The sequence below is a fragment of the Symphodus melops genome (genome assembly GCF_947650265.1).
Source record: "Symphodus melops genome assembly, chromosome: 15".
NCBI classification, from domain to species: domain Eukaryota; kingdom Metazoa; phylum Chordata; class Actinopteri; order Labriformes; family Labridae; genus Symphodus; species Symphodus melops.
Window position 1 is genome coordinate 5346618 of NC_136705.1, and position 23630 is coordinate 5370247.

Genomic DNA, 23630 nt, shown 5'->3' on the forward strand with positions numbered 1-23630 from the left:
AAAAGTCCCTCTTTATTTGCCTGTACCATGCGCTTTAAATGTGTTTTTTAAAAGAAGTCTTGTGTATTGTTAAGCATTTCCCAGTGAATTTCTGTCAATGTTGGGATAGACAATGTTCATCCATCTTATAAAGAATGGTTCGATGAAGGTCATTGTGTTGATCCACTCCACACATCTAAACTACTTTCATAAGTGTCAAGTGACTGCATGGAGAGTTTCAAATCTGCTCCAACACTGATGGCTTACTGGCAGAGCTGGTAATTCTTCAGCAGGAAGGTCGGGGGTTCAATCCAGTTCCTGCAGCCACATTACGAAGTGTCAATGGAGCACGACACTGAACCCCAAATTATTCCTGCTGCTACATGAGCAGCATGCGAATAATAGAAGGATACTTAACGTAGCATTGGGGTTTAAATGAGTATAAAATGACATGTAGTGTGAAAGCAGTCTATTAACAATCACAACTTATTTTCAAATCCAAAGTCTATTTTCTTTCATTTTAACCTCTCAGGAGTTATTAATTCTGACCTTGCAATTTCATATGTACATGCCCCCCCATGTAAAAACCTTTATCATTTTACTTTCTTCATTGTTCCCCCTGTTAGTTAAATCAAATAAGTCATAGCTTAAACAGTCTTGGAAAAAAGAAAGAAGTTGTTGCAGCCATGGCTGAGCAGTTTCTATCTAAAGTAAACTCTAAGGACCCAGTCTAAGATAGTAGAGCGCCACATCACCCCATGGCGTTAATGATCGTCCGCTGTTACAACACACAGACAGTCAAGTAGCAGATAGAGCACCGAAATAATTTAAGCAGTGCTAAGTGGTCCATTGTCATTCAAATGATAAATTATCCTTGGCAGAGGTTTCAGAGTCACTTTTACAAAGTGTTGCTATTGTTTATGTTGAGACAAGGTTTTAAGGAATGGGAAAACAGGGAATTACTTGGGAGAGTTTGTAGTTTCTTGGGGTTTGGTCACAAATTGGTTCCTTGTTCATCTGGCCTGTGCTGAATGTTCGACATTCAACCAACGGCACGACATTAGTGCTTACAAAAGCATGTACTGCTCAGAGAGACAACCAGTGCTTGAATGAAGAGTCAACATGAAACTCATTGTCAGGCTACGAGTTGATGGAAAGTAATCTCAGGTAGTGTTTTTTGACTCTTGATGAACCAGAACACGAGGCGTCACAGACCTGCTGTAAGTTGTTGGATCAGTGATGGGGTTTATTCTATTTGAGATCTAAAATGATGACAATAAAAAAAACACACGTACAGTACGGACATCACAGGAACTTTTTTGATTGTTATAGGGCAACAACATAGGAAGAAACTCAAATCGTTTTTAATGTAAAGAAACGTTGACAATAAAGTAATCAGTCGTGCAAAGTACAGCTTATCAGCATTCAGTGATGATAGCAAGAAAACAGGTTTGACTTTTGAATATAAATATAAAATAAGAAATAAACTTTAAAAATGGTCATTTATGTGATATTCAGATCCTATTTTTGTGGGACTGTTTGAGTGTTACAAACACAAGTGACCTTTCCTTCACAGGGTTAATTGAATGTACCTCTGTCTTGTTACACTGTTACTAGAACTACCAGAATTAACTGATCAATAATAGTCTAGAGCATTTTTTTCTCCTTCTAATCAGGCCAGTGTTTTTTTAAACTTGTCCTACAGTCTGTTCTTCATAGGAACTCTGCAATAAATGACCACACAAGCCAGACTTACTGAGGCTTTTCCTGAGACAAATCAAGGTAATGTTAATTACACCATTAAAAGCATTTGCTCAGTGTAAATCCCCTCTGGCTGCTTTAGATCACGCTGTGTCCATTCTTCAGATAGAATGGGATTTCATGTCTGTGTTTGTGTGGAAATAAAACCAGGTCAGTGTAATTTATACAGTGAAGGTGCAATCGTTTACAAAAGGGCTGCTCTTAAATGAATGTACATTTTACTCTCACTGCAGGTACTTGGCAAAACTTAAAAGCGTCATTGCCTCTGTCTGTAGTGTTAAATGGTACCATAAAGAAAAATAAAATATGAATTAACTTGGTTAATAATTAATTCCGATTCAAATACACCACGTGGTTTGTAGAATGAAGATGAAGTCATAATTAGTGCTTGCTCAGCATATTTGTTCTTAGAAATGTTTTCATTTCATGATAGCAAAAGAAGAAATTAATTGGAAGATCGTTCATTATATTTTTTTCTATTAGTTACACTAAATGATAAAATAGATGCTTTCCAAGCAGTTTCAAACTAAGAAAGAATTCATAATAAGTATAAGTAACCCTCACACTATGGGTTTTAATTATGGAGGCAGCACATTAAAAATGTCTTTATCACATTGGATGGTTAATGTAAGCTTGGCCTAATTCTTCTAATGCAGTTTAAGAAAACTGTGTAAAGCAGGTTGTTCCTTGCTGCTTGGAAACAATAAACTTTGCATTTCATCTGTCAAAAGTATATTATATTCATGACTTCTTATGCAGCTTTGCTTTTCATGCAAATATCCAGTTGCTAATCAGGTGTCACACAAGTTTCCTGGCACACCATTCAGAAACAGTAGTGGGTGTGGACATGGTGCTTCAGTTATTGGTTTGAGTGGTAAAGTGTTCCCACAGCGGCCACATTGTAAACACAGCTCATCCAAACACTGTCAAACTAATTTCCTCACACCACGGAGGTTCATTTTGACTAACAGATGAATCAATTCTTTCTCTAATTATCAATTGTGACACCCATAATCACTGGAAGACTGAAGCGCTGAATAAATGGCATGTCTTTTGTGTTATAATTCTGTGCATCTTGACAAACATGACCCATTAAACATCCCCGTGGCCTTTTTCAAGAGCGATGATTACACTAATTAAAACTGCAAAACATCTGAGGGCTACAGACTGCCAGAATTAAACAGGTCATTAAATCAGCCAAGGAATATATCAGCATCCACACTGCCTGTCACTCCCACATGGTTACTTTGAGTAAAATGCAAAACATATACCTCATGCAGAAATGTGATCATAATTGACACATTACATGCTTTTCTATGTGGGTCTTGAGCTAAATACATAATAACCTTATATATGACTCATTAACAAAGCAGAAAACACGAGGTTCAGTTTGTTCATAAAAATGTGATTACTGAGTTGCATTTGCTTCTATCCTGTATTTGTTTGTTTTAAAGGTCCAAAGGTTAAAAAATGTGCTTCTGAAATATTTTCTTTTCTTTCAATGACTATGTTTACATGCACACCATATTCCTTTATTAATTGGAAAAACGACAATATTCTAATTGCGTAGGAGTCATGTAAACCTTATTCCAATTGAGCTCATTTTCCGATAATTAAAAACCTGAATAATACCCCGGTCTGTATCGACCTGAATATTGGGTCATGTAAACGCGTTAGTTGAAATATGCTCCTGAATAGGCTACTTTAAGGATTTGTTTACGCCCCTAAACAACGTCTCACCATAAAACTATTACTACTACTGCTATGGTTTATTCGGAATATGCTGATTAACATGTAAACGGGAATATAAGCTAAGATATAACTTTATTGATGGGGAAATTCAGGGTTCTGGATATTCCAGTAGCTCCGCACTCTGTGGAGCATGTAAACACCTTTTTTGGAATATAGCTTTAACCAAAATATGGAAAGGGTGTGCATGTAAACGTATAGTCATGGTGTTTTACTCTGTGGTATTGGTGCCTGTCATTTTGATCATTTGTTTTACCTTTTTTTTTGTTTATCAACCAATATGGCTACCATGCAGTGACAAAGACTTATACCTTTACTGAGCCCTTGAAAAGGCATAACATTTAAAATGCTTAACAATATTGAAACCTTTTTTTGTTAAAGAGAAAATTCAGTCACTGCAGAAAAGCAAGTTGTAAAGAAGTCCACACAATTGCTAAATGTTGTGATAAAGTTTAAAAACAAACAAAGCAAGTCTGCACTTTGTGTGAGTTGGAAGGTGTTAATGAACGTTGCCTCCTTTATCAGCAGCATCTCCGAGATTTCTCCTTCGAGTTAATCCCCTTCTTGCGGGTGATAGCAGCAAGTGATAGCGCTGATGTCTTGTTAGCAGCAACATATGTTCCCTTTCACCCAACAGCAGCTTTCCAACCATTTAATGGGATTGTTGTTGTTTTTTTTCCTTTACCCCTTCTCCGCACAACACGCTCTTCCTAGAAGTGGTTCGACATGTGCCCAAGGAATTTGTCTCCGCTTTTCACAACAAATCAGCCTAGGTCAGGGGCTAAGATTGGCCTCCAGTAATAGACTATTGAAAACAGCTCCTTAACATAACGAGAGGGGCAAGTGGATTTTCCAGCTTAAAAGCAGAATTTTCTCTGCTCAAGGCATTATCCAGTGTTCCAGGAGATTAATAAAGTGAGATGGCATTGATACCTTGCAGTGCCGCTCCTCGATCATCGCTGGTCATGTTCACTGACAGCTGTAAAATGGCTATGTGGTTTTTACATACAACACTTATGCCAAGCTGTTTTTCACCTTGTGTTTTAATGTCACTGCACTTACTCTATTGCAATTATATGATTGTAATCCCACTTTCTTGAAAAGTTCTTATTCCTCGGCATTTCAGGATCCTTTTTAACATATGCCAAATTTCCACCTGCATTAAGCAACTGGTCAGTAAATAAAACCGACTGTTAAACTACGTATAACACATTTCTCAAGAGGTCTTTTGAAGGCCCTAAAAGCAGTCATTTTTGTCCTGCTCTGATGTTTCCTCCTCCTCTGTCAAAGCCATCATCAAAGTGAAACAATCCAATGTTTTACTTTGATGTACTTAACACACTCGTGTCTTATTACAGAGACAATTAATGGTTTAATTAGTACCAATTCTCACTAACTGAGAACATCTCAGACGCAGTCATGTGCTCACTTAAATGTACAATCATCCAAAAGCTTGGTCTTTTTTTAACACTCGTATAGTTTCTCCAGCTCAGGTGTTTAATTTGCCCCAACTTTTATTTCTATTGTTTAGTTATTTCTACTTCATACAGATTCAGCCTACACAGCAAAGCTATTTGAATACTGCTCCTCATCAAGGGAAAAGTGCCCCAATATGTGTAATGCAAACAACCTGGGTGGATTAATTTTATTTCTCATTACCTTGAAGCAAAGCAATCATTTGTATGGTTGATAAAAATGTATAAGCAAGCATTATGAATAAAAGTCATTATCAGTCTTGTGCTTTTTTGCATGCTGTTTGCAATTAACACTTTCTGCTACATGCGTTTCAGAGGCTCGAGTCCCTGCAGAGGCATGTGCTGCAGATCAAAAAAGATCAAAGTAACAGTGAGAGGATTCGACGGTTTAAGACAAGTTTACAGATATAGATGAGCGCTCGTCACACAAAGAGCGGCAATTGTAGGCCTTGAGAAACAGCGCGTGCCTCTTGTTCGGGCTGAGATACAATAGCATGTCTCCCAGCATGGGTGAGGGCCAACAGCAAAGCTCCCATTTCATGTCTCACCCCCTCCCCAACATCATTTACTCAACTTCCAGTTTACAACTGCTCACAGCTGTTTACAACAGCCAAATTTCATTTTCTACTCCCAAATCCTATCACACATTATCCTGTACATTGCATTAGGGCCCTAATCTTTCCTTTCTCTTCCTTGGAAGAAGAAAAGAGCGCCTTCATGATTAACCCACTTTACAGCAATAAATAAACAAATCATCCAGTAATGTTCACCAGATTTAATTTGATGGGGGGAAAAAAGGCTAGAACGCTGAAATCAGTGAAATGTGATGAAAAATTACTCAATACAGACACCAATAGGCAACATAGGACTTATTGGAATGCTCTCCGATCCCCCCCCCCCCCGGTCTGTCCGCACTCTTTGGATTGTTTTTCTTTCCACAGCCAACTGTATGACTTTTTAACCCTCACACTTTGTTGTTGTATTTATTTTTTAATATACAAATAAAAAAGTGTTCAGTCCACCATAAAAAAACAACAACAAAAAAAAAACCACTGCTTTCAGCAAATTAACTTAACACACTTCCCCACAACCGCCCGCATACACACAAAAACACAGTCCTTCTTTTCTTCGCAGATATTCACATAAAGCCCATGTTGCTTTTGGTTTCCCAACGTTTCTTTGCCTCGAACCTGCAACACAGAAAAACATTACTCAACATTTCATTAATACATGGACAAAATCACCTTTCATCTACCAGGCTGCCAGGATAAGTCATTTTAAAGGACAACACATTGTTTCAGATTCACAATATCACTGTCATTTGAAGACCATTTAATGGCTCTAATTTAATGATATTAAAGGCCAACAAAGCAAGTACACCCCTTTGAAAGAGCAATGAGCTTTAAGTATTAAACATTCAAAGAATGGAATAGAAATGGAATAAAAAGGTACATCGAGAACTATTTTGTCAGTAGCTATTTGTAAATGCACCATTGAAAGTTGGCCTCTCCTCCCCCGCTTAATGAGTGAGAGGGTGGGCATTGGGGGATAAGAAGGAGGAAGAGGGAGCAGCAAAGCAAGAACAAAGCAGGGCATCAGAGAGGACATTATTAAATAAAAAGAAGAAAATCATTCATAGGTGCAGAGAACAGAGAATCCAGGAGCAGGAAAAAGAGAAAAGTGTAAAAGCATACATTCTTCTTTTCCTTTGGCTAAGGTGCTGAGAAACATGTTTCGGTGGCCCACTTTACTATAAAATGGAAAAGTCTGCTGTTGATTCTGCATTTTAACATTACAGGAAATCTCATGGTCACCAAAGACTTTAAAGGAAATGAACAAAAACACTTGAACAAGCACATACAGAAAGGATCCTGACAGACTGCTGCCGATATATCAACTCAAAGTCCACCTTATATCCACAGACTTCATTTGAAACCCATGTGTCACAAACATGAACGTGATATTTGCACGACATGAACACGAGGAGAGAAAGAGCCATCGTACCCCCAGGCGATTTCATTCTTCCTTTTCTGCGCCGCCCTCAACGCTTCCTCTTCCTGTTTGCGCCGCACAAAGTCTCGGCAATCAGCAGCTTGTGCGATCTTCACAGCCAACTATTGAGAAGCAGATAAGACGAAAAGATTATTCAAGGATGGAATCTGTCTGGTAAAAAAAAAAAAAAAAGTTTCTGATGTTTCAGTGGGAGCTTCTCTTTAGTATCTCTGCTCCCTCGTTATAAAACCTGTTCATGAGATGACCAACACGTCAATACAATCTGTGAATTCAGGGTGTTAATAGGATATAACATTCACTCCTCATTTTCAACAACCAACATATAACTAGAGAAACGTTCAGGTGAAGTAATACCACATAATAGAGTTATAAATATTATTGGTGTTTAACATATGAGTATTATTCAGCCTCTTTGTTTTATGGGGTTGAATGCCCCAAAGCATTGTTTTTTTTTTTATTCTCATATCTTGAGCCTTTAGTTTGAGTTGTTTCAAGTGGAAATGTTTTTGTTTTTTTTTAGCTCCTGGGTTTTAGTCTCTCTCACATTCTTCCTTTCGTTTGCCTTCTTTTTGTTGTTTAATTTACAAATGAAATAACTTAATGGGTAAACAATGTGAAGCAATGTTCAGCATTTTGCCATTTCTCCTAGAACTCAAGAACATTTTTTTTTTTTTTTACTCATCAGTGTAAAAAAAGGATTTTTCTGTTTGGAGTTCGAGGCTGTCTGCAGGCAGTCCCTGAAATCACAAGTGAAGAGAAAGACTGTGACTGCAAGAAGCAAACATTCAAATCCCAGGGAAAGACATTTGTATTATGGAGCAGAATAATCCCAATAACCCCAGTCACGCAGAGGCACAGGAAACAAAGAGAAAAATCCTGCCTCTTCTGTCACTCCTGAGATAGGTTTATTATTCAAGCAAAGGCAAGGTTTGATAAACAACTTGGAACAATTTCACCAAACCTTTGGGTAATTCTCTGTAATATTCACAGTACAATCAGGGGGGAACGGAAGTCTTAAGGTAATGAAGAAATGTGCCATTGCTGCACCACTTGAAAAAAAAAAAAAAAAAAAAAAAAGACCTGCTGGAAAAAAATGTTTCAATTATAATTAAGTGGGATAAACTTTATTAGAAAGACTGAAACTAAAATATCTCCTAATGCATGCTGGGATTAAGCAGGTCAGAGCGAGCAGGCAGGAAAAATTAAACTCTAAAGGCTTTTTATCACCATATTTCAGGAACCAAGGGTGTAAAATGTTCTAATTTGGGATACATTAAAAGCCATAAAGGTCTTTCAAAAAGATTAATGGTACTTTGCTTGGATTTAAGATAAGGGCTTCGGCTGGCTGCAAGTACTGGGCTCCGGCTGGGCCCTCAAGGCATTCATCTATACAGTCACTGGAAGATTTGTGAAAGTGTCTTCACAGCCTGAAGCGCACATACTATGACAGCTCTCCAGTTCGATGCCATTTTGGAGGTTTAAATTCCTCAAATTATGTTTTTTCTCCTCTTAAAGAGAGTAAGAACTGGGGATTGCTTTTACATTTGCAGTAGATTTGCAGACGGATAAAAACACTTTTGCGTCTTCTGTGCTTCTGGTTGGATTGGTGATGCTAATGCTTTTGAGAACCTGCTAAGCACAAATAGATTAAAAAGCAGATGTTTATTGATTTCTTTTTTTTGACTAACTCTAAGAGCAGCTCCAGCTCTGTTTGCAGACTCATTGGCTTATTCTTGGAGCACACGGAACTGCATAATGCTAAATAGTTTCATTTAGAGAATGACAGACAGATATCAAAAAAATGTCGACGCCAGGATTACGCACATTAAGCTGCTCTCCTGTTGGGTTGCAACGGTAAAAAAAAAAAAAAAAAAACATTCTGAAAGCAAAATTAAAATCCACTTTCTTGCACCTCATTTCCCCCTTAAAAAACCCCAACATAGCATTACTATATTCAAGGCATTAAAGGTCTTAATTTTCTCTCTGTCTTTATCAGTTTAGTCTACAGTCCCTGATTGTCTTTACTGGAGCTCAACATTAATGTCAACCAAGTTACCTAGGAGACAGAGCAGATCAAAGAGACAAAAAAACCCTCAAATGTCTGATTAATCAAGCCTGCAAACAGCTTATTTCTTTTAGCCTGCATGCAAGTATGAAAATGAGATTCCGAGAGCAGTACATTGTGCAGATTTGTTCATTCTTATCTGAACAAAGCCAGCGGCAGCTTATTTCATGGATCACTGGCACTGTCAGCGCTGTGGCGCTGAGCAGGTGACGGCTCCTCTTTCTGTGGCGAGAACAAAATTAGCAAAAAGTCGGCACAAATTAGCCTCTCATATTTTCAGTAATATGACATTATTTTTCATTTACTTTTTTGATCCACTTTTCAGGATTTTTTTCCCCCTCCCCCTGCGTGCATCTTAGTGCCAAATCCTTTCACATCAGAGGCTGGCGAAAAATAAGAATGCAAGTACAAAGCTGGAATAAAAGCAGAAGACTGGAAACCTCCTGCAGTCTTTGTTTACATGGCTCCGATAGGCCAATTCCCTCCACTCCAACACATTTTAACATACAATTAGTAGTCCATCACAACCATGTTTCTGTGCCTTGTGTCTCTCCCTTGTGTGGCCTGGGCACAGCCCAGTTAAAACATGGTTTATTCAGAGGATTAATACTCTGACCTTTGGCAGATTTGAGGCCACAAAAAAAATTTCCACAATGCTGGCACTGCAGCAGCAGCAGCTTAAGGCCACTAGGAAGGTTAGGTCAATAGACATGTTTTTTGTTAACTCATGGGTCGTCATGGAGATCTAAGTGATGACCAAAATATGGGATACCAATCCCAAAAAAAAACAAAAAAACAGCATTGCTGTTGCACAAGCCATACAGTACCTTAAGAAATATCTAAACAACAGCCTCACACTTTCCCTCTGTCTGCTGTCAATCACTTCTGAAGTGTTCAATAAACACTGCACTAGGAGGTCTTCATGAGCAGCGCAGGGTTTCTAAAAAAACAGAGCATTAAGTGAGAAAGTACAAAGAGACAATAGCTGAATGAAAGATGAGAAAAATACATCTCCATGTGGATAAAGTATAAAAGTTCCTATTAACAATAAGAAATAAATGATGGCTTTAAGGGAGAAATGGCCTTAAACCCATTCATAAATTTCCTATCCAGGAAGCCTCTTCCAATTAAAATGTGTGAGAGGTGGATTAACAAGGGCTATATGGCTTTGCCTCACTAAATCACCTCCCCGAGCTGCTCTGCTGCATTTGACGTGTAAACGATTAATGACCAGTCTAATTCCCTTATCACACTACCTTAATGCCTAAATAATGTGGCCTTAGTCAACTTTGGAAAGGAGGGCTGTATAAGAAAGGAATGAATATCAGATTAGGCAGCTCCCGTGTTATTTCACTGTAATTTTTTTGGAACTGAGGCGGAGGGGTAAGAAAATGTGTTTCCGGCATAAAGACTCAGTGTTGCAGTAGCACTGAAATGACAAAGTTTCCTTTGGTAAGCGGACTTAACATCGCACATATTAATTGATAGATATTGACTGATTTAATTGATAGAAGCATTGGGTCAGAAATGATTTCCTTTTCATAGATAAATGAAGACTGCAGGCTTATATTACTCTATGAAGTAAAAGTCCTGCTTGGCTATGTTACTGATTTTATAAAAGTATTATGTTAAAATAAATCGAAAGAATCAGAAGTGAACAATACTAAAATGCTATGATACTGTGGAATGTTGTTTCATGCAGGATGAATTAATGCAAGCTGAGTTTTAGGGGATAACAGGGCATTGTTTTATGGTAACAAAGGGGGTATTAAAAGACCAGAGTATGAAGGGTGTTAAGGTCTGCTGGGGGGGGGGGGGGTGTCAGGCACCAGTATTCCTTAGTATTACATTTGAGTGTGTTTGCTCTGTGCCAACAGGCACATGAAAATAACATGTTGTATTTGTGAATTTGTACTACAGAAGATGTCATGAGCTAAATCCAATCAACCTACGAACAGAATCCTTGATTAACAGATCTGCTAATGGAGACTTCGTTAGTCCAAATTGTTCAACTACAACAGCTGCAATTATATATTTAACAACAGCACTTAAAATGTGGAATTATTTCCATTCAAATGCAAAGTCCAACAATCAGAGTATTCACCCTGCATGTTACTACATCCCCACACTGTTTCTCTCACAAGATTATCAGTCTTTCATGGGGCAGTCTCAAGAGTGTTTTGTAATCTCGTCTCTACTTTGACTAACAATATTACATGCCCAGCAAAAAGACAGCCACTCCAGGGAAAGCACAGTAGAAAAGCTATGCCTCCATTTTTTTTCCTTCTAGTAATCTGATTCAAGAGAGACATGACATCTCATCTTTAGTGAGTAGACATAAAAAAATAAAATAATAAAAAAAAAAGAATTGATGAAAGTTTGCCTGCTTTGTGCACATTGCATTATCTTGGCCCTTCTGAGTACGGTAGGCTTATTAGCAAGCTTTGAAGTCACACTTACAATAATATGCCATCAACAGTTTTATAAGCTAATTAGAAAAAACAGTTTAATTAATGAGTGACTGGCAATAAAATAGCAATCATGAAAAAAGAAACCAAGGGTGCTAAGCTTCCACTACCACCAATTAAGGCCTAATTACAAACAAATTATATATGTGTTTTGCTGTGGGCTTTAATTTAAAAAAAAAAATGTCTTTAATTAAGAGAGAAAACACGCTAATTAATTAAACAGCACACAAATCTACATTGAAAAGTATGCTTTGTCTATGAAGTAATTAATGAAATACAATAATCCAAATGAGATTCTACGGCATTTGATAAAAGCTTAGTACCCATTTCAAAATCCATTTCAAAATTAATGGGTGGAAATCTAATGTGAGTCATCCAGAGATACAATAAAAGTTCATTCAGTGATAAATTGCTTATGCTGTAGGAAAAATGAACAAAGAGGAGAGTTTCCCTAAACTCTCTGAGAGGGGGCCCAGGGGGCTTTCAGGGGAGACAAAGTCAGCCTTCGACTCTTATGTGGGGTGGGGAAAGTCGCAATCAGATAAAGCCCACTTCCCACAAAGGCACTGCTCATTAATTTTTTGATTACAAACACGGGGCATGGCAGGGAGAAGTTGATGAGAAGAAAAAGGTGTTAAATAACATGAATATCATGAAACAGTCTTAGTTCAGCTCTTTGTTTTAACTAAGCCACCATGTCTTCTACCACAAAAATGCTTTGCCACCTTTGTTTCACAGTATTTAAGCATGGCTTTCAAAAGGGTAGCTTTCAAGGACAGTGGGGCTTTTCCTTTCAGCTGCTGGCTCGATTGAAATTCTAGCTGGATTATAATGAAGGATACTATTACCATCCTCAGGTTCAAACGCTATGAAAACCATGAATGGCTAAATGCATATTCTTATGGTTAATTACTGTAAGTTGAGTGATCCAACTAAGGAGGGGTGGATTTTAAACGATTCTCTACATGTAAAAAGAAAAGAAGAAAAAAAGCCACTAGTCTAAAACGTCTAATAAGAGTCACACAGCTATGGTGAGCCAAATGGGCTTTAAAGTGAATTGTTACATTTACAATTGATCAGATTCAGAACAGCAAGTAACATATAGTAGGGATATGCAAAATGATATGCTGCAACATGATTTTTTATATCAGAGAAGAGAAATATACAAAGGGCAAATAAAATAAACTAAAATGTCTTTCATTCATTTCCCTTTATCTCAGGACTCAAAGTGTCACAATAACACAAACACAAATAAGCGTTTTTAAATCACTAACAAACATCTGGTTTGGTTTTGTTGTATGTAATTGTCATAATAAGCTTCACTCATTTACGAAGTTCACCATGAGGTCTGATTTTATTCGATTTTTTAAATGCACTGCTTTAACTGTTCCTGCCAGGTGTCCAAACTCCTACTTGCATTAATGATTGAACAACTACAACAGTTAGAAAGTGTGGTCAAGATGAAGAAATACAAGAAAGCGTCATAACACTGGAGTGGTTGGATGTCAGTGTAAACAGTTGACCTGACTGAGAGCTCAGCAGGGTCGGCTGATATTGAATGACCATATCTATGAATCTATATTTATGCAATTTAAATGAGGCACATTATAGTTTTTAACTGAAACTTCAAGGATTTCACACTATAGGCAATCTGCACTGTGTCTAAGCATGCTCCACCCCCAAGGTTTGTTGACTAGTCTCATTGGTCCGATCTGTGCTCAAGCATGGTACACCTCAAACAATGGATCTGTGACCACGTTTAACCTTTAGCTTCTATTATTGTCTTCTGTCACTTGTCCCTTTGTATTGTATTTCTGCTATAATCTGGCATCTTTTACAGCTGTAATCGTGACAGCTGTTCATTAATATGCACTCTGTCGCTAACCAATAAATAGGTGTGCTTCGTTACATTTCATGCATAAGCATTAGCACAGGTACACGACGTGGACAACCTTCATCATCGACCGTGCATCCATTCTGGGTGTTGGGTGTTTTTCGAGTCCACCCGTCTTGTAGGTTTCATAACTACGTAAAGCCATTCAGGTATGGACCAGTTCCTTGTTACGCTGCTACAGGTTTAGACTGCCAGGAGAACTTTAAATCTTCCTGAATCATTGAAGATACTGACAGTGTATGTTCCCAGGATTTCTTGAACCATATTGAAGGTTCCTCAGAAGACCTGCTGCTACAGACCTGCCTGACTCCAACTGCAAAATTACTACTATTGGTCTTACATCTCCTACAGTAACATTATGATAGTTGTTAATGTGATACTTTGAACTTCTTGACTCAGAAATAACAATCAATCAATCAATATTTATTTGTATAGCAACAATTCATAACGGGTGTTATCTCGAGACAAAAGGCAGGTAAAGGACCTTACTCTTTGTCTGTTAACATTAACATGCTCATCGTTAACAAAAACATCCATATGAGCAGGATAGACTCTATTTTCCACAAGACAGAAACAAAAAAAAGCCCAACACAGTCACAGCAGAGGGCATCAACACCTGTTTGATTCTGCTCCAGGTTTCTGCCCGTGAAAAGGCCTTTTCTTACTTTGCTAAATGTTGCTAAGTGCTTTGCTCATAGTGGATAAATGATGGGTCTCTGTACCAAGAGTATAGTTTATGACCTAACCTTTTTGAAAACTGTATTGAGATAATATTTGTTATGAGTTGGCGCTATAAAAACAAAATTGGATGAATAATTGAAACAATCAGAACATTTACTGATCCGACATTGACAGGGTCTTTTGTACTAAAAAGTTAAACTGCCTCAGTACAAATGTGTTTTGCTGTTATGCCATTTGTAACTTGCTAATTTGCTAACGGAGGGAGCGAGAATAAATTCAACTTTTTGTATTCCTCATTCCTTAGTGCCTGGAAGACATGAAGTGAACTTGACAAGCCCTATCGTGACAGCCTAAGAGAGGTTTTGTTTTGAAGTGGTAATGTCATTCTAATAACTTTGTTGAATGCTATGGGGTAAACTTAAGCTCTAACATGGTGTGACAGTCTTTTGTTGGGATACATACTCACTAACAATATATAAAACATAGCTTGTGACTATTTTATAGAGAAGACAGTGGCACTGATTTGTAAATAGAAGAAAGCGCAAAGAGTATTCATTTGTTGAATGGAGGGCTTTGTATGAAATACTACAATGGGAAGAAGCATTTGAATAACAAAGAAATGACTGAAGAGTAGCAGAAAGCTGAAGGTTACAGTACAATTATCACTTTAAAATAGTATGTAAATCTAAATAGCCCTACCCATCAAATTCATTTGTTCAATCAGGAGGTCAGATGTGAAAGTAAAAGGAACATACTTTTCAGAAGATGTGGGAAAGACTGGTATTATTCTTCAGTATTTAACAGCTAATCACGTTTACAAAGTCCTAAATATCCTGATACAAGACCATCAGTGGGTGTTGTGAGATGGTATAACACAAAAGAGAGTTAACATTTCCATTTGGATATCAATCAATCCTAATTTGTAAAGCGCCAATTCATAACAAATGTTATCTTAAGACCCCTTACAAAAAGCAGGTAAAATATCTTACTGATATATTAGAGACCCAAAGACGAAATTAAAACTATTACATCAACTTGAACCAACACACTGCTTACTTTGTCCTACAGCAGGAAACTCCACTTTGCATTGAGGATAGCTTTTTTTGTCAAATTTAAACTAATGGTTGCCATCAAGCTTCCTGACAGTCTGTGAGCTGCTGTACTAAATGTTGGGTTTTTTTTTATTGCTGAATACAAGTCCATAAAAACGTGCATTGTAACCCTATCGGTAAAGAAAGAAATCCTATCGGCTTGAATAAAATGCACATAATACAGAGCTTTGTCTGCATAAAGTAGTCAAGTAATATTTTGTAACACAAAAGGGGGATTTCTTTGCACCATCTTCGTGGGTGTTAAAACTTTCATTTCAAAACAGGGCATGTCTTCGAGAATGCATCTAAAACAAAGACTCGTAGCCTTGGGAAACGTTTAAAAACTGCAAAGATGAAAAACCTGAACCTGCAATATCCGAGCAGCACGTCTCAGAAGTTTGACAGATGAAAGCACACATATCTTAGAATTTGTAAAGCGCCTTGACAACAGTTTTCTCCCCAATTTGTTTTAATGTTCAGATTAACAAGAAGAAAGTAGAGCAAATGGAAATCATTAATTGATTTGGGAGGGCTCAAAACAGCAGAAACAAACATTTGTGTCTTTTAAAAGGGGGGATTCTGACAGCAAGCTCTCTATCTTCCTTCCTATGCTTTGAGGAGATAAGTGGGAAACGGTTAGATTGAGGATGAAAATACACTGAAACATTTTCATCCAGCTTGTACAAGGATTTGCTCTACAAAACAATGCCTCGAGGGACAAACAGGTCTCTTTAGTTCCTCATAGCTGTCAGGATGCCTTTTGCATTTTTTGCGCAGAAACCCCGCGCCTATTCTTCCAGTGAATCGCCTGCCACAGTCCTGTCTTGGTGTTATGACCGTAAACAAATTAAACATCTAAGCCATTCTGCACCAAATGAGCCACTCAATTAGAACCTTGAAATTGATTCTGGCCACTGCAGGGAATATTGATCCTTTATATGTTTGTCATAGTTTCCTGTAAAAAGTGAACAGGAATGCTGTAAACAAACACATTTGTCATAATGCTATCTGCAATACAGACTGCATAGTTTAAGATTGAGTAATTTGTTACTTAATCAGAATCCTTTTACGTTTTGGCGTAAAGCTGCTTATTCTCTGCACATGTTCAGTTTTTCATTTCTGCCTTTTCCAATATAAAAAAAGTAAACAATAAAGAACCGTATGCCACGTAGGTTTGGGAGATTTTTAGACGGCCAATTGACTATAATCTTGTGCAATGAAGTTATCACTCTAAAACAATGAGTCTCGGCTGCCAGATTGCTGTCACTTCCCATCATGCTCTGGCAAACTCAGAGGCAGGTGCCAGGGAAGCAAGAACCTCGGCCCGGGCTAAAACCAATCCACAGGCGCTCTAAGAGGCTTTTTGAAAGTACAGAGCAGGTGCCACTCATAAGAGCTTTTTAAACAACTTCCATTTGATCACACTGCTCCCAGCTAAGATAGGGAACAATGTTTGAGGCTTCATTGTAATATCTATTACACATTTCAGGCACCGGGGCCATGGAAATGGCAATTCAACAAACAGGACAATTTCCTGTTTTTTTCCCCACATTTTAAAGCAAAGAATCTGAATCACTGAATGTGTACGAGAATGGAGATCGATGTATTTCTAAAAGCAGGATCAATACATAAACAATCTCCTTGTTTCGTCTTTCCTTGCTGATTATAACCTTTTGGGTAAAGACATCTGTTCAGGTCCGATCTTTCTCCTTGGATTCCTCGACTGTAACAGTGTAAGAGATTATTGAAGTGAAAGTAACAGTTGTCATTGTGTTACAACATTTGATGATAAAACAGTTGAGGCTATGTTTAGACTTGGATGTGCATTTAATCAACCTGAGTTTATTGTTAACGCAAACATTATATGTGCAAGTTATAACTTGGTCTTTAAATAGCTCATAGCGTGTACACAAAAAAAAAACCATTTCAAACTTCTCTACTACTCTTTGTGTTAGGCTAACTGGCTACTGGCACTAACAGTGATTTGTTTTGTTGTTTTGTCTAATCCTCTGCAAAGTAAGAAAGTATCAAAGAAAAATATGTTTTTCTTTGCCTGGAAGTTTTCTTCATGTGATGCAATATGACGATTTTTGCATCACATGAAGAAAACTTTCAAGCAAAGAAAAACACATTTTTCTCGTCTCAGGGCAAAATGAGGGCTGGACTCACAACCACTCAACACTACTACCATGTTTCTAATGATACACAGCTTCATGTAAATGGGTGAAGTATCCCTTTAAGATTTATTCACATAAATTAATTCAACTATAGTTTGGGGTTTAAAAGAAAGATTCAGCTCCGTTTCGTTGTATAACCAAGCTCATCAGGACCAACCGGATATCAAAGACACTTAAAGGGGTAAATGGGGTTGTATGAGGTACTTGCCCACAGTAGATGTCCGTCAGCTCTGCCCCTTTAATGAGGGGCTGACGTGCCATTTGTCATTTAGCAAATTTGAAGAACAAGTGACCTAATGTCCTCAGAAATAATTTCTGGTGAGTTATTAGAGGAAATTCTCAGTAAGAGAATGATTCAAGCTAAAACGATAGTCACGTTTACATCGCCTATGACGTGCTGTTTCCTGTGGACTAAATACTTCCTTATTCTTAGATTTGTGTTGTTTTACTTTCCTGCAATTCATCTTCCAGGCTGTTTGCAGTGATGAATGCTCACAGATGGATTCTGTGATCTTTTAGACTTAAAGGGTGTTTCCCTGGTTGGAGGGCATCTGACCCATGAGGGGAACAACACTCAATTTATGTATAATCTCGGGCATCCACTGTGTATTTAAACTTATATATAAGAACACTATCAATCTTTATTTTGACATGGGAGCCATAGTGCATTGACCAGCGCTCAGCATCTGCACAAACAACCTTGGGGTCAGATGTTTATTTGTCGCTGAGCTCACAGTGCTCTCATTTGAAAACGGTTCAACAGATGACACGTGTGGCAGACTCAACAGGTTTTAAAGAGTAAAGAGAGAGAGAGAGAGAGAGGGAAACATCTGTGGTAACTGGAGGACAGGAGAGGTCCCAAGTCAGCTGGTGATGCAGATTTGGAAACTGTGAAACCATGTCCATGAGTGCTGCAAGTTGGACCTGGTAAAAACAGTACTTCAGGACGTTTCGGGATCAGAGGATACCAGCAGTTCAAATATACCTGCAGTCTGCAGCTTCCACCATCCAGAATCCCCTCCCACACTGAGCATTAGTGTTTAACGAGCACACAAATTAAATTGCATAACCTGAAAAGCCTAAAAGAAATTTGTCTTCAAAGTAAAATTTCAGCCGGAACTATTTCTTGTATAATGACACAACTCATGATACGCACAATATGTTTACTTGATCAAGATAAGTCAGGTGAGGTAACCCGCAGGGACATTTGGTTCACAGTTAGTGAGTTGGCATTATTTATTATTATAAACTAAAACAACAGCACAGTACATGACATGATAAATGTAGTGAATGTACATTATGGTGGGATTATGACGTGTGCTGTTGCCCTCTTGGCCAGGTCACCCTTGTGCAAGAGATCTTGATCTCAATAAATAATAATAAAGGTTAAATAAAAATAAATAAATATAGTGACAACAGTGCTCAATACTTAAGTCCTCAGTTAAAAAAACATGATAAGGTAACCCACCACAAAGAAAAAGACAAACACAAATAAGACTATACCAATTGAACTATCTAAGTGGCTGCCCATGTTCTCATAGTCTATCATCGGGACACGGGCATGTTTAGGATGAGTTGGAGATTATTAAAAACAAAAATGGTCTTGGCGACACAGAGTGAGGAACCACAGTTTCTATTCCAACACTCCTTAAACAATCCAGGTATGACAAAGAAATCTGAGCCCACGGTGTTGTTAATGTTTGTGTTGCTATTATTGAAAGATGAAAAACCTATGAGATGCTGTAAGCACAATAAATCATGAAACAAAGAAGTTTGACTTTCATGCTCAAAGTACACCAAATCCCCCGTTGGAAACGTAACGCTGCATCTGTATGTCTTTTTAACCACAATTATACGTGTGTGTGGGCTACATTTTATGCTAAATTAGTTTCAAACCACTTGATCCTTGATGCCTGCAAAGGCGGTTAGTTACAAAACTTCAGGCACTGCATTTAGGGACATGTTCACTTCAAAGGTATGAAACTCTTACCTGGAGAATGATTTAACAGTTGGCTTGAAAGCAATGTACCCTTCATTAAAAAGCAGAGCCAAAAGTCCTTTAGACACTGCAGCACTTCAAAACTAAGGGGAGGGCTTTCCATTAACTCAATGGAAAAGGGCTGCAGGACTGAATGGCGGCTGTCTGCGTATGTTTTTTGTTCCCCTATGTCTTTGCAGCAGAAATTGCCACGGATCCATTAGGCTGATTTGTCACAGCAGGGGAACCCCAAAGATCTCTTATCAGCACAACGTACCTCTCGAGTGGCGAGTCTGTCGCTCATCTCCTCCGCCTTTGCAGTGTCCCCTTCAGCTATGGCCCTCTCTGTGCTCTTTTCTAGGCCGGACTGCAGAGGAGGGGGAAAGAAATTCAGATTTTTTTTTTTTTTTGAAATGGGGTAGAGAGAGAAAAAAAATCAAAGACTAACTTCAAAAGTCCCCAGGGCCTTATTTTTAATATGATTGCCATTACTACAAATATGTAGATTTCTCTTCACAAATGAAAACCTTTCTGATTGGATATTAGTGGGGAAATCTTAGAAATGCTACAGGAGATTACCAAACATAAATGTGACTCTTTAATTACACATTTCCATTACAGGCCTAAGCAGAGGGGGATGCAGAGAAGCCTCTGGTTACTGATGGCAAGACAGTTCTGCTGTGATGAGCTTATTTGAGGAAGCGGAGCGCCAGATTCCTTCAGCCCCCCAAAAAATTTCATTATGGTGAAAATTACACTGGAAAGAGGCTGTAATTATTAAAGTTCCTCCTCTGATGTTTTGTTTGACCTCTTACAGAGCAAACAATACCAACATGCTTAGAAAAGAGAGTAAATCAAACTTTTTTCTTTTCTTTTTTTTTTTTTAACGCCGAGCATTTATTTATTTATTTATTTTTCACTTTGCATACAGTTAAGCTGACTTTAGCGAAGTTGTGATGTCAGTTGTTGTCCATTGAATCTTACAAACCACACTCAAATTGATAGACCATCATCATAGAGCTGTGGTAGAAATGCTGTTAGAAGATCGCTGTATTACTTCTTTCTGCAGTGAAAGCTTTTTCTTTAAATGAAAGTGTTGAACACACAGTATATATGAATTATAAAAACTTCATTTGTGGGATGAAGGAAACCCTCGTTTACAGCATGTAACAACTGCTGTTTCTTTCAACTTATTAATCACTTCCTGTATGCTTTCATAGTTAGCTTATTCAATGTGAGGCTAAATAAGTCAATTTTATGCTCAGTGATAAATTCGAATATAATAATTTGAAGGAATTTGAAGATGAAACGAGAACAGTTATAAATCACTGGGTCAGTTATAAGGATCATAAAGCTTGCAAATATTTTTGCTTCATTGGCAAATTGAAATACTATGCAGAATATGTGATCTTTAAATGCAGAATTATAACAGAATGAAGAAAATTAGTTATAGCTTTTAAATGACAGTTCTACAGCAGTGACTGTACAGGCCTAATTATTATCTGACAGTGATTTTAATTGTTCCAGCTGCTAAAACAGAGGCTGCGTTAGGGATTCACTCTGAATCTCTGAAGCAGGAATGAGACTTTCACTAGGTGTCTCCTGCAGATAAACCTAAAATTGACTTTAATCTCAAACAAAAAGGAAAGGAGATCCATCCAAATCTTATCACTTAACGGAGACAAACATAATCCTAAATATTCATCTTAGTGTCAGGTCCTATTACTAGAAGGATCTTCGAATTCAAACGCCATATAAAACAATAAAGGACACAATGCAAAACACAAAAGATGAGAAGGTGTTACGAGCAGCTATGACTGGCACACAGTATTAAACCTCAGCAGATGAGTTGGTAGGCAGCAGTCTTTGTTACCTTTGGAGAGGGTTCAGAACATGGGGGTGGTTGAAATCGATCATTTACACCAAAATACTGCTTAAGCTCATCCCAGTGCTTCTCCCGCTCTTCCTGAAGCTTACTGCTGGCAGAGAAAATGTGGGTTAATGTTCATAAAAAAAGTAGATCAGCACTATGAGTAGGTATTACAATCACACATTCTTCTTACTTATTTAAACACACCACTCTTTTGTTTTACCCGCCTATAAGGATTCAAACCTTGTTGCATGAGATCTTAGAATGACTGCCCACATTTCATAATTTGACAGTCCACACTTTGAGCTTCTAACATAGTTGAATGACACAACACTTTTGTGCTGTGAACTAATATTGTTGGTTTGATGTTATAATGTTAGTACCTCATCTCTGTAGGTTCCTCTCTCTTTGTTCCTGCAGTATGACATAAAAGACTTGATTAAAGAACGTGAGAGCACCTTAATATCGATTTGCATCAAAACAGCCAAAGATAACAGCAGGCCCCCAGTTTAAGTATTTATAGTACAGTTAAGTAATCGGGGTAAATTATTTATGTTATAAGGGGACATAAAGTTCTATGTAAAACAGGAAGTTAATTTTAATCATATTTTTGTCTCATTCATCTTCAAGACTGATTTAAATATATAAAACACACATAATGTTTAGTTATTATCATTGACACCTTTTTTGGGTCGTCTTCTTTTTCGTTTTCTGTTGAATGTCATTGTCTTCATTTCAGTATTTTTCTTCTGCAGTTGCTGAAATTTCTTCAACACAAACAAAAGGTGAAATCACTTAATTGGCTTGCAAACTTGTTTTACATGAGGATCTTTCTTAACAAAAAAAAAGAAAAAAAAGAAAGTAAAGTAGGTACAGCGTCTCTTGCAAACAACGAGACTACAGACACCTTATGGTTGATACAGAATGGATATTAAAAATTGCACTAATTCAACATACTTGCCACATTTCCTGGGATATACCAGGCATAGGGCACACTGGTGGATCACGGTCTAAATCTCCACCAGTGTTAATCGACTGCAGCTCGACCCCTGAGCCTCTTTTTTCCTCCTCCTTCTCCTCCACATCATCCTGCTCCTCATCTGGACTCAAGTCCTCTTCAGTCAAACCTTTCGGCAGGAGTCCGCTGTACATTGTGATTTGTTAAATTGATGCGGTGTTTTTCATTTTAATGTCTTAAAACGCTTACAACTGGTAAAAAAACAAACAAAACAAAAACAGAAGACACTTTGAGCGCAGTTACTTGACCAGGCAGTCGCTTATTTCCGGGTAAATACGATGACGTCTCTGTGGGATGTCACCAATTGGCTGACAGCTGATTACGTTGTACCCGTGGCCCAATCACAACACGTAAACGAACCTCGACTGTTATTGGTTTATTTTGTTAAGGACAGCAGTATGCATTTATTAAGGATTGTTTGATCCTGCACCACACACCGGTTTAATGCTTAAAACCTCCAGCTGTGGTGACATTTACGTGTGAGGTAAAGACAATTATTCATCGCAGTCTGAACCATAAACTTATGGTGATAGTGAGTGAGGAGAAGGACGTAAATTCAAGAGAAAGCTGTTTCTAATTGAGGTGAGCCAAGCCACTGACAAGTCCGTGAATTACCTGGAATCATTCAAATTCTAACCTATATTTGTGTCATGTTCTGGGCAAGATAAGCTTCCCTCTATGACCAATGGTTCGCAATTTGCTCAAAGTGCTTTGGGCATGTACATTATTATTAGAATGATTAGCATGCAAATCTTGTATAGCCCCCCTGGCACTGGCACAGCACATCTACCCTTAAATTGCTCTTTCACACTCATTCATATTAAGCTTTCTTTGGGTTGCATCTTATTGCAAAGCCGATGATCTTCATAAATTAAAACCTGTGATTTTTGTTCCATAATAATATATAACACAGAGGAAGACCTTTAACGCCATGTATAACCAAAAGCCAAAGGCCACCTGAACTCCTTTATCTTAAAGTTTCTTATACATATAGACCAAAGTATTTTTGTTTGCCTTGTTGTGCTGTGTTGATTTATACAACACTGGTTGGACATAATATCTGATATATGTGTGAAATCAGTACATTTCTTGATCCTTTTAAATGATGTAATGTAAAAGAGGCCATATATCTCAAAAGTTATGTACATATACTACGTCAATAAATTAGTTTGACTAATGAAATGATAATAAATAGGTGGTAACACTGGAACATGGAATCAGTGACAGGGCAGACCTGGACAAAAAAAGAATCAGCAATGTTTTGCTAACTGAAGGATTATGAATCATGTTTCAACAGTAATGTCCCTTTATTCTAGCCTCTAACTTTCTGCTTCTTTATGTGCAGGCCTTTTCATTGCTAATGGAAAAATTATACATTTGGAATTGTTTTGAATAATTTAAAGGCGAGGCG

At 37.8% G+C, this 23630-nt stretch overlaps 1 protein-coding gene across 3 annotated transcripts; it reads right to left on the reverse strand.

Annotated features, from left to right (window-relative positions):
- Nucleotides 1-5724: 5724 nt before the first annotated feature.
- On the reverse strand, nt 5725-22563 carry fam204a (family with sequence similarity 204 member A). Of its 3 annotated transcripts, XM_079362978.1 has the most exons (7): nt 22159-22445; nt 21884-21968; nt 21585-21615; nt 21205-21310; nt 19609-19698; nt 6969-7078; nt 5725-6154 (listed from the first exon to the last, which is right to left on the reverse strand). In XM_079362978.1, the coding sequence occupies exons 1-7, from the start codon at nt 22351-22353 to the stop codon at nt 6103-6105; spliced, it is 669 nt and encodes a 222-aa protein (XP_079219104.1). In that variant the 5' UTR covers nt 22354-22445; the 3' UTR covers nt 5725-6102. The 3 variants fall into 3 exon arrangements, with proteins under 3 accessions (XP_079219104.1, XP_079219102.1, XP_079219103.1); XM_079362976.1 differs by lacking the exons at nt 5725-6154; nt 6969-7078 and adding an exon at nt 9773-9982 and having other exon boundaries at nt 22159-22563; XM_079362977.1 differs by lacking the exons at nt 5725-6154; nt 6969-7078 and adding an exon at nt 9773-9982 and having other exon boundaries at nt 21205-21307; nt 22159-22561.
- Nucleotides 22564-23630: the final 1067 nt, after the last annotated feature.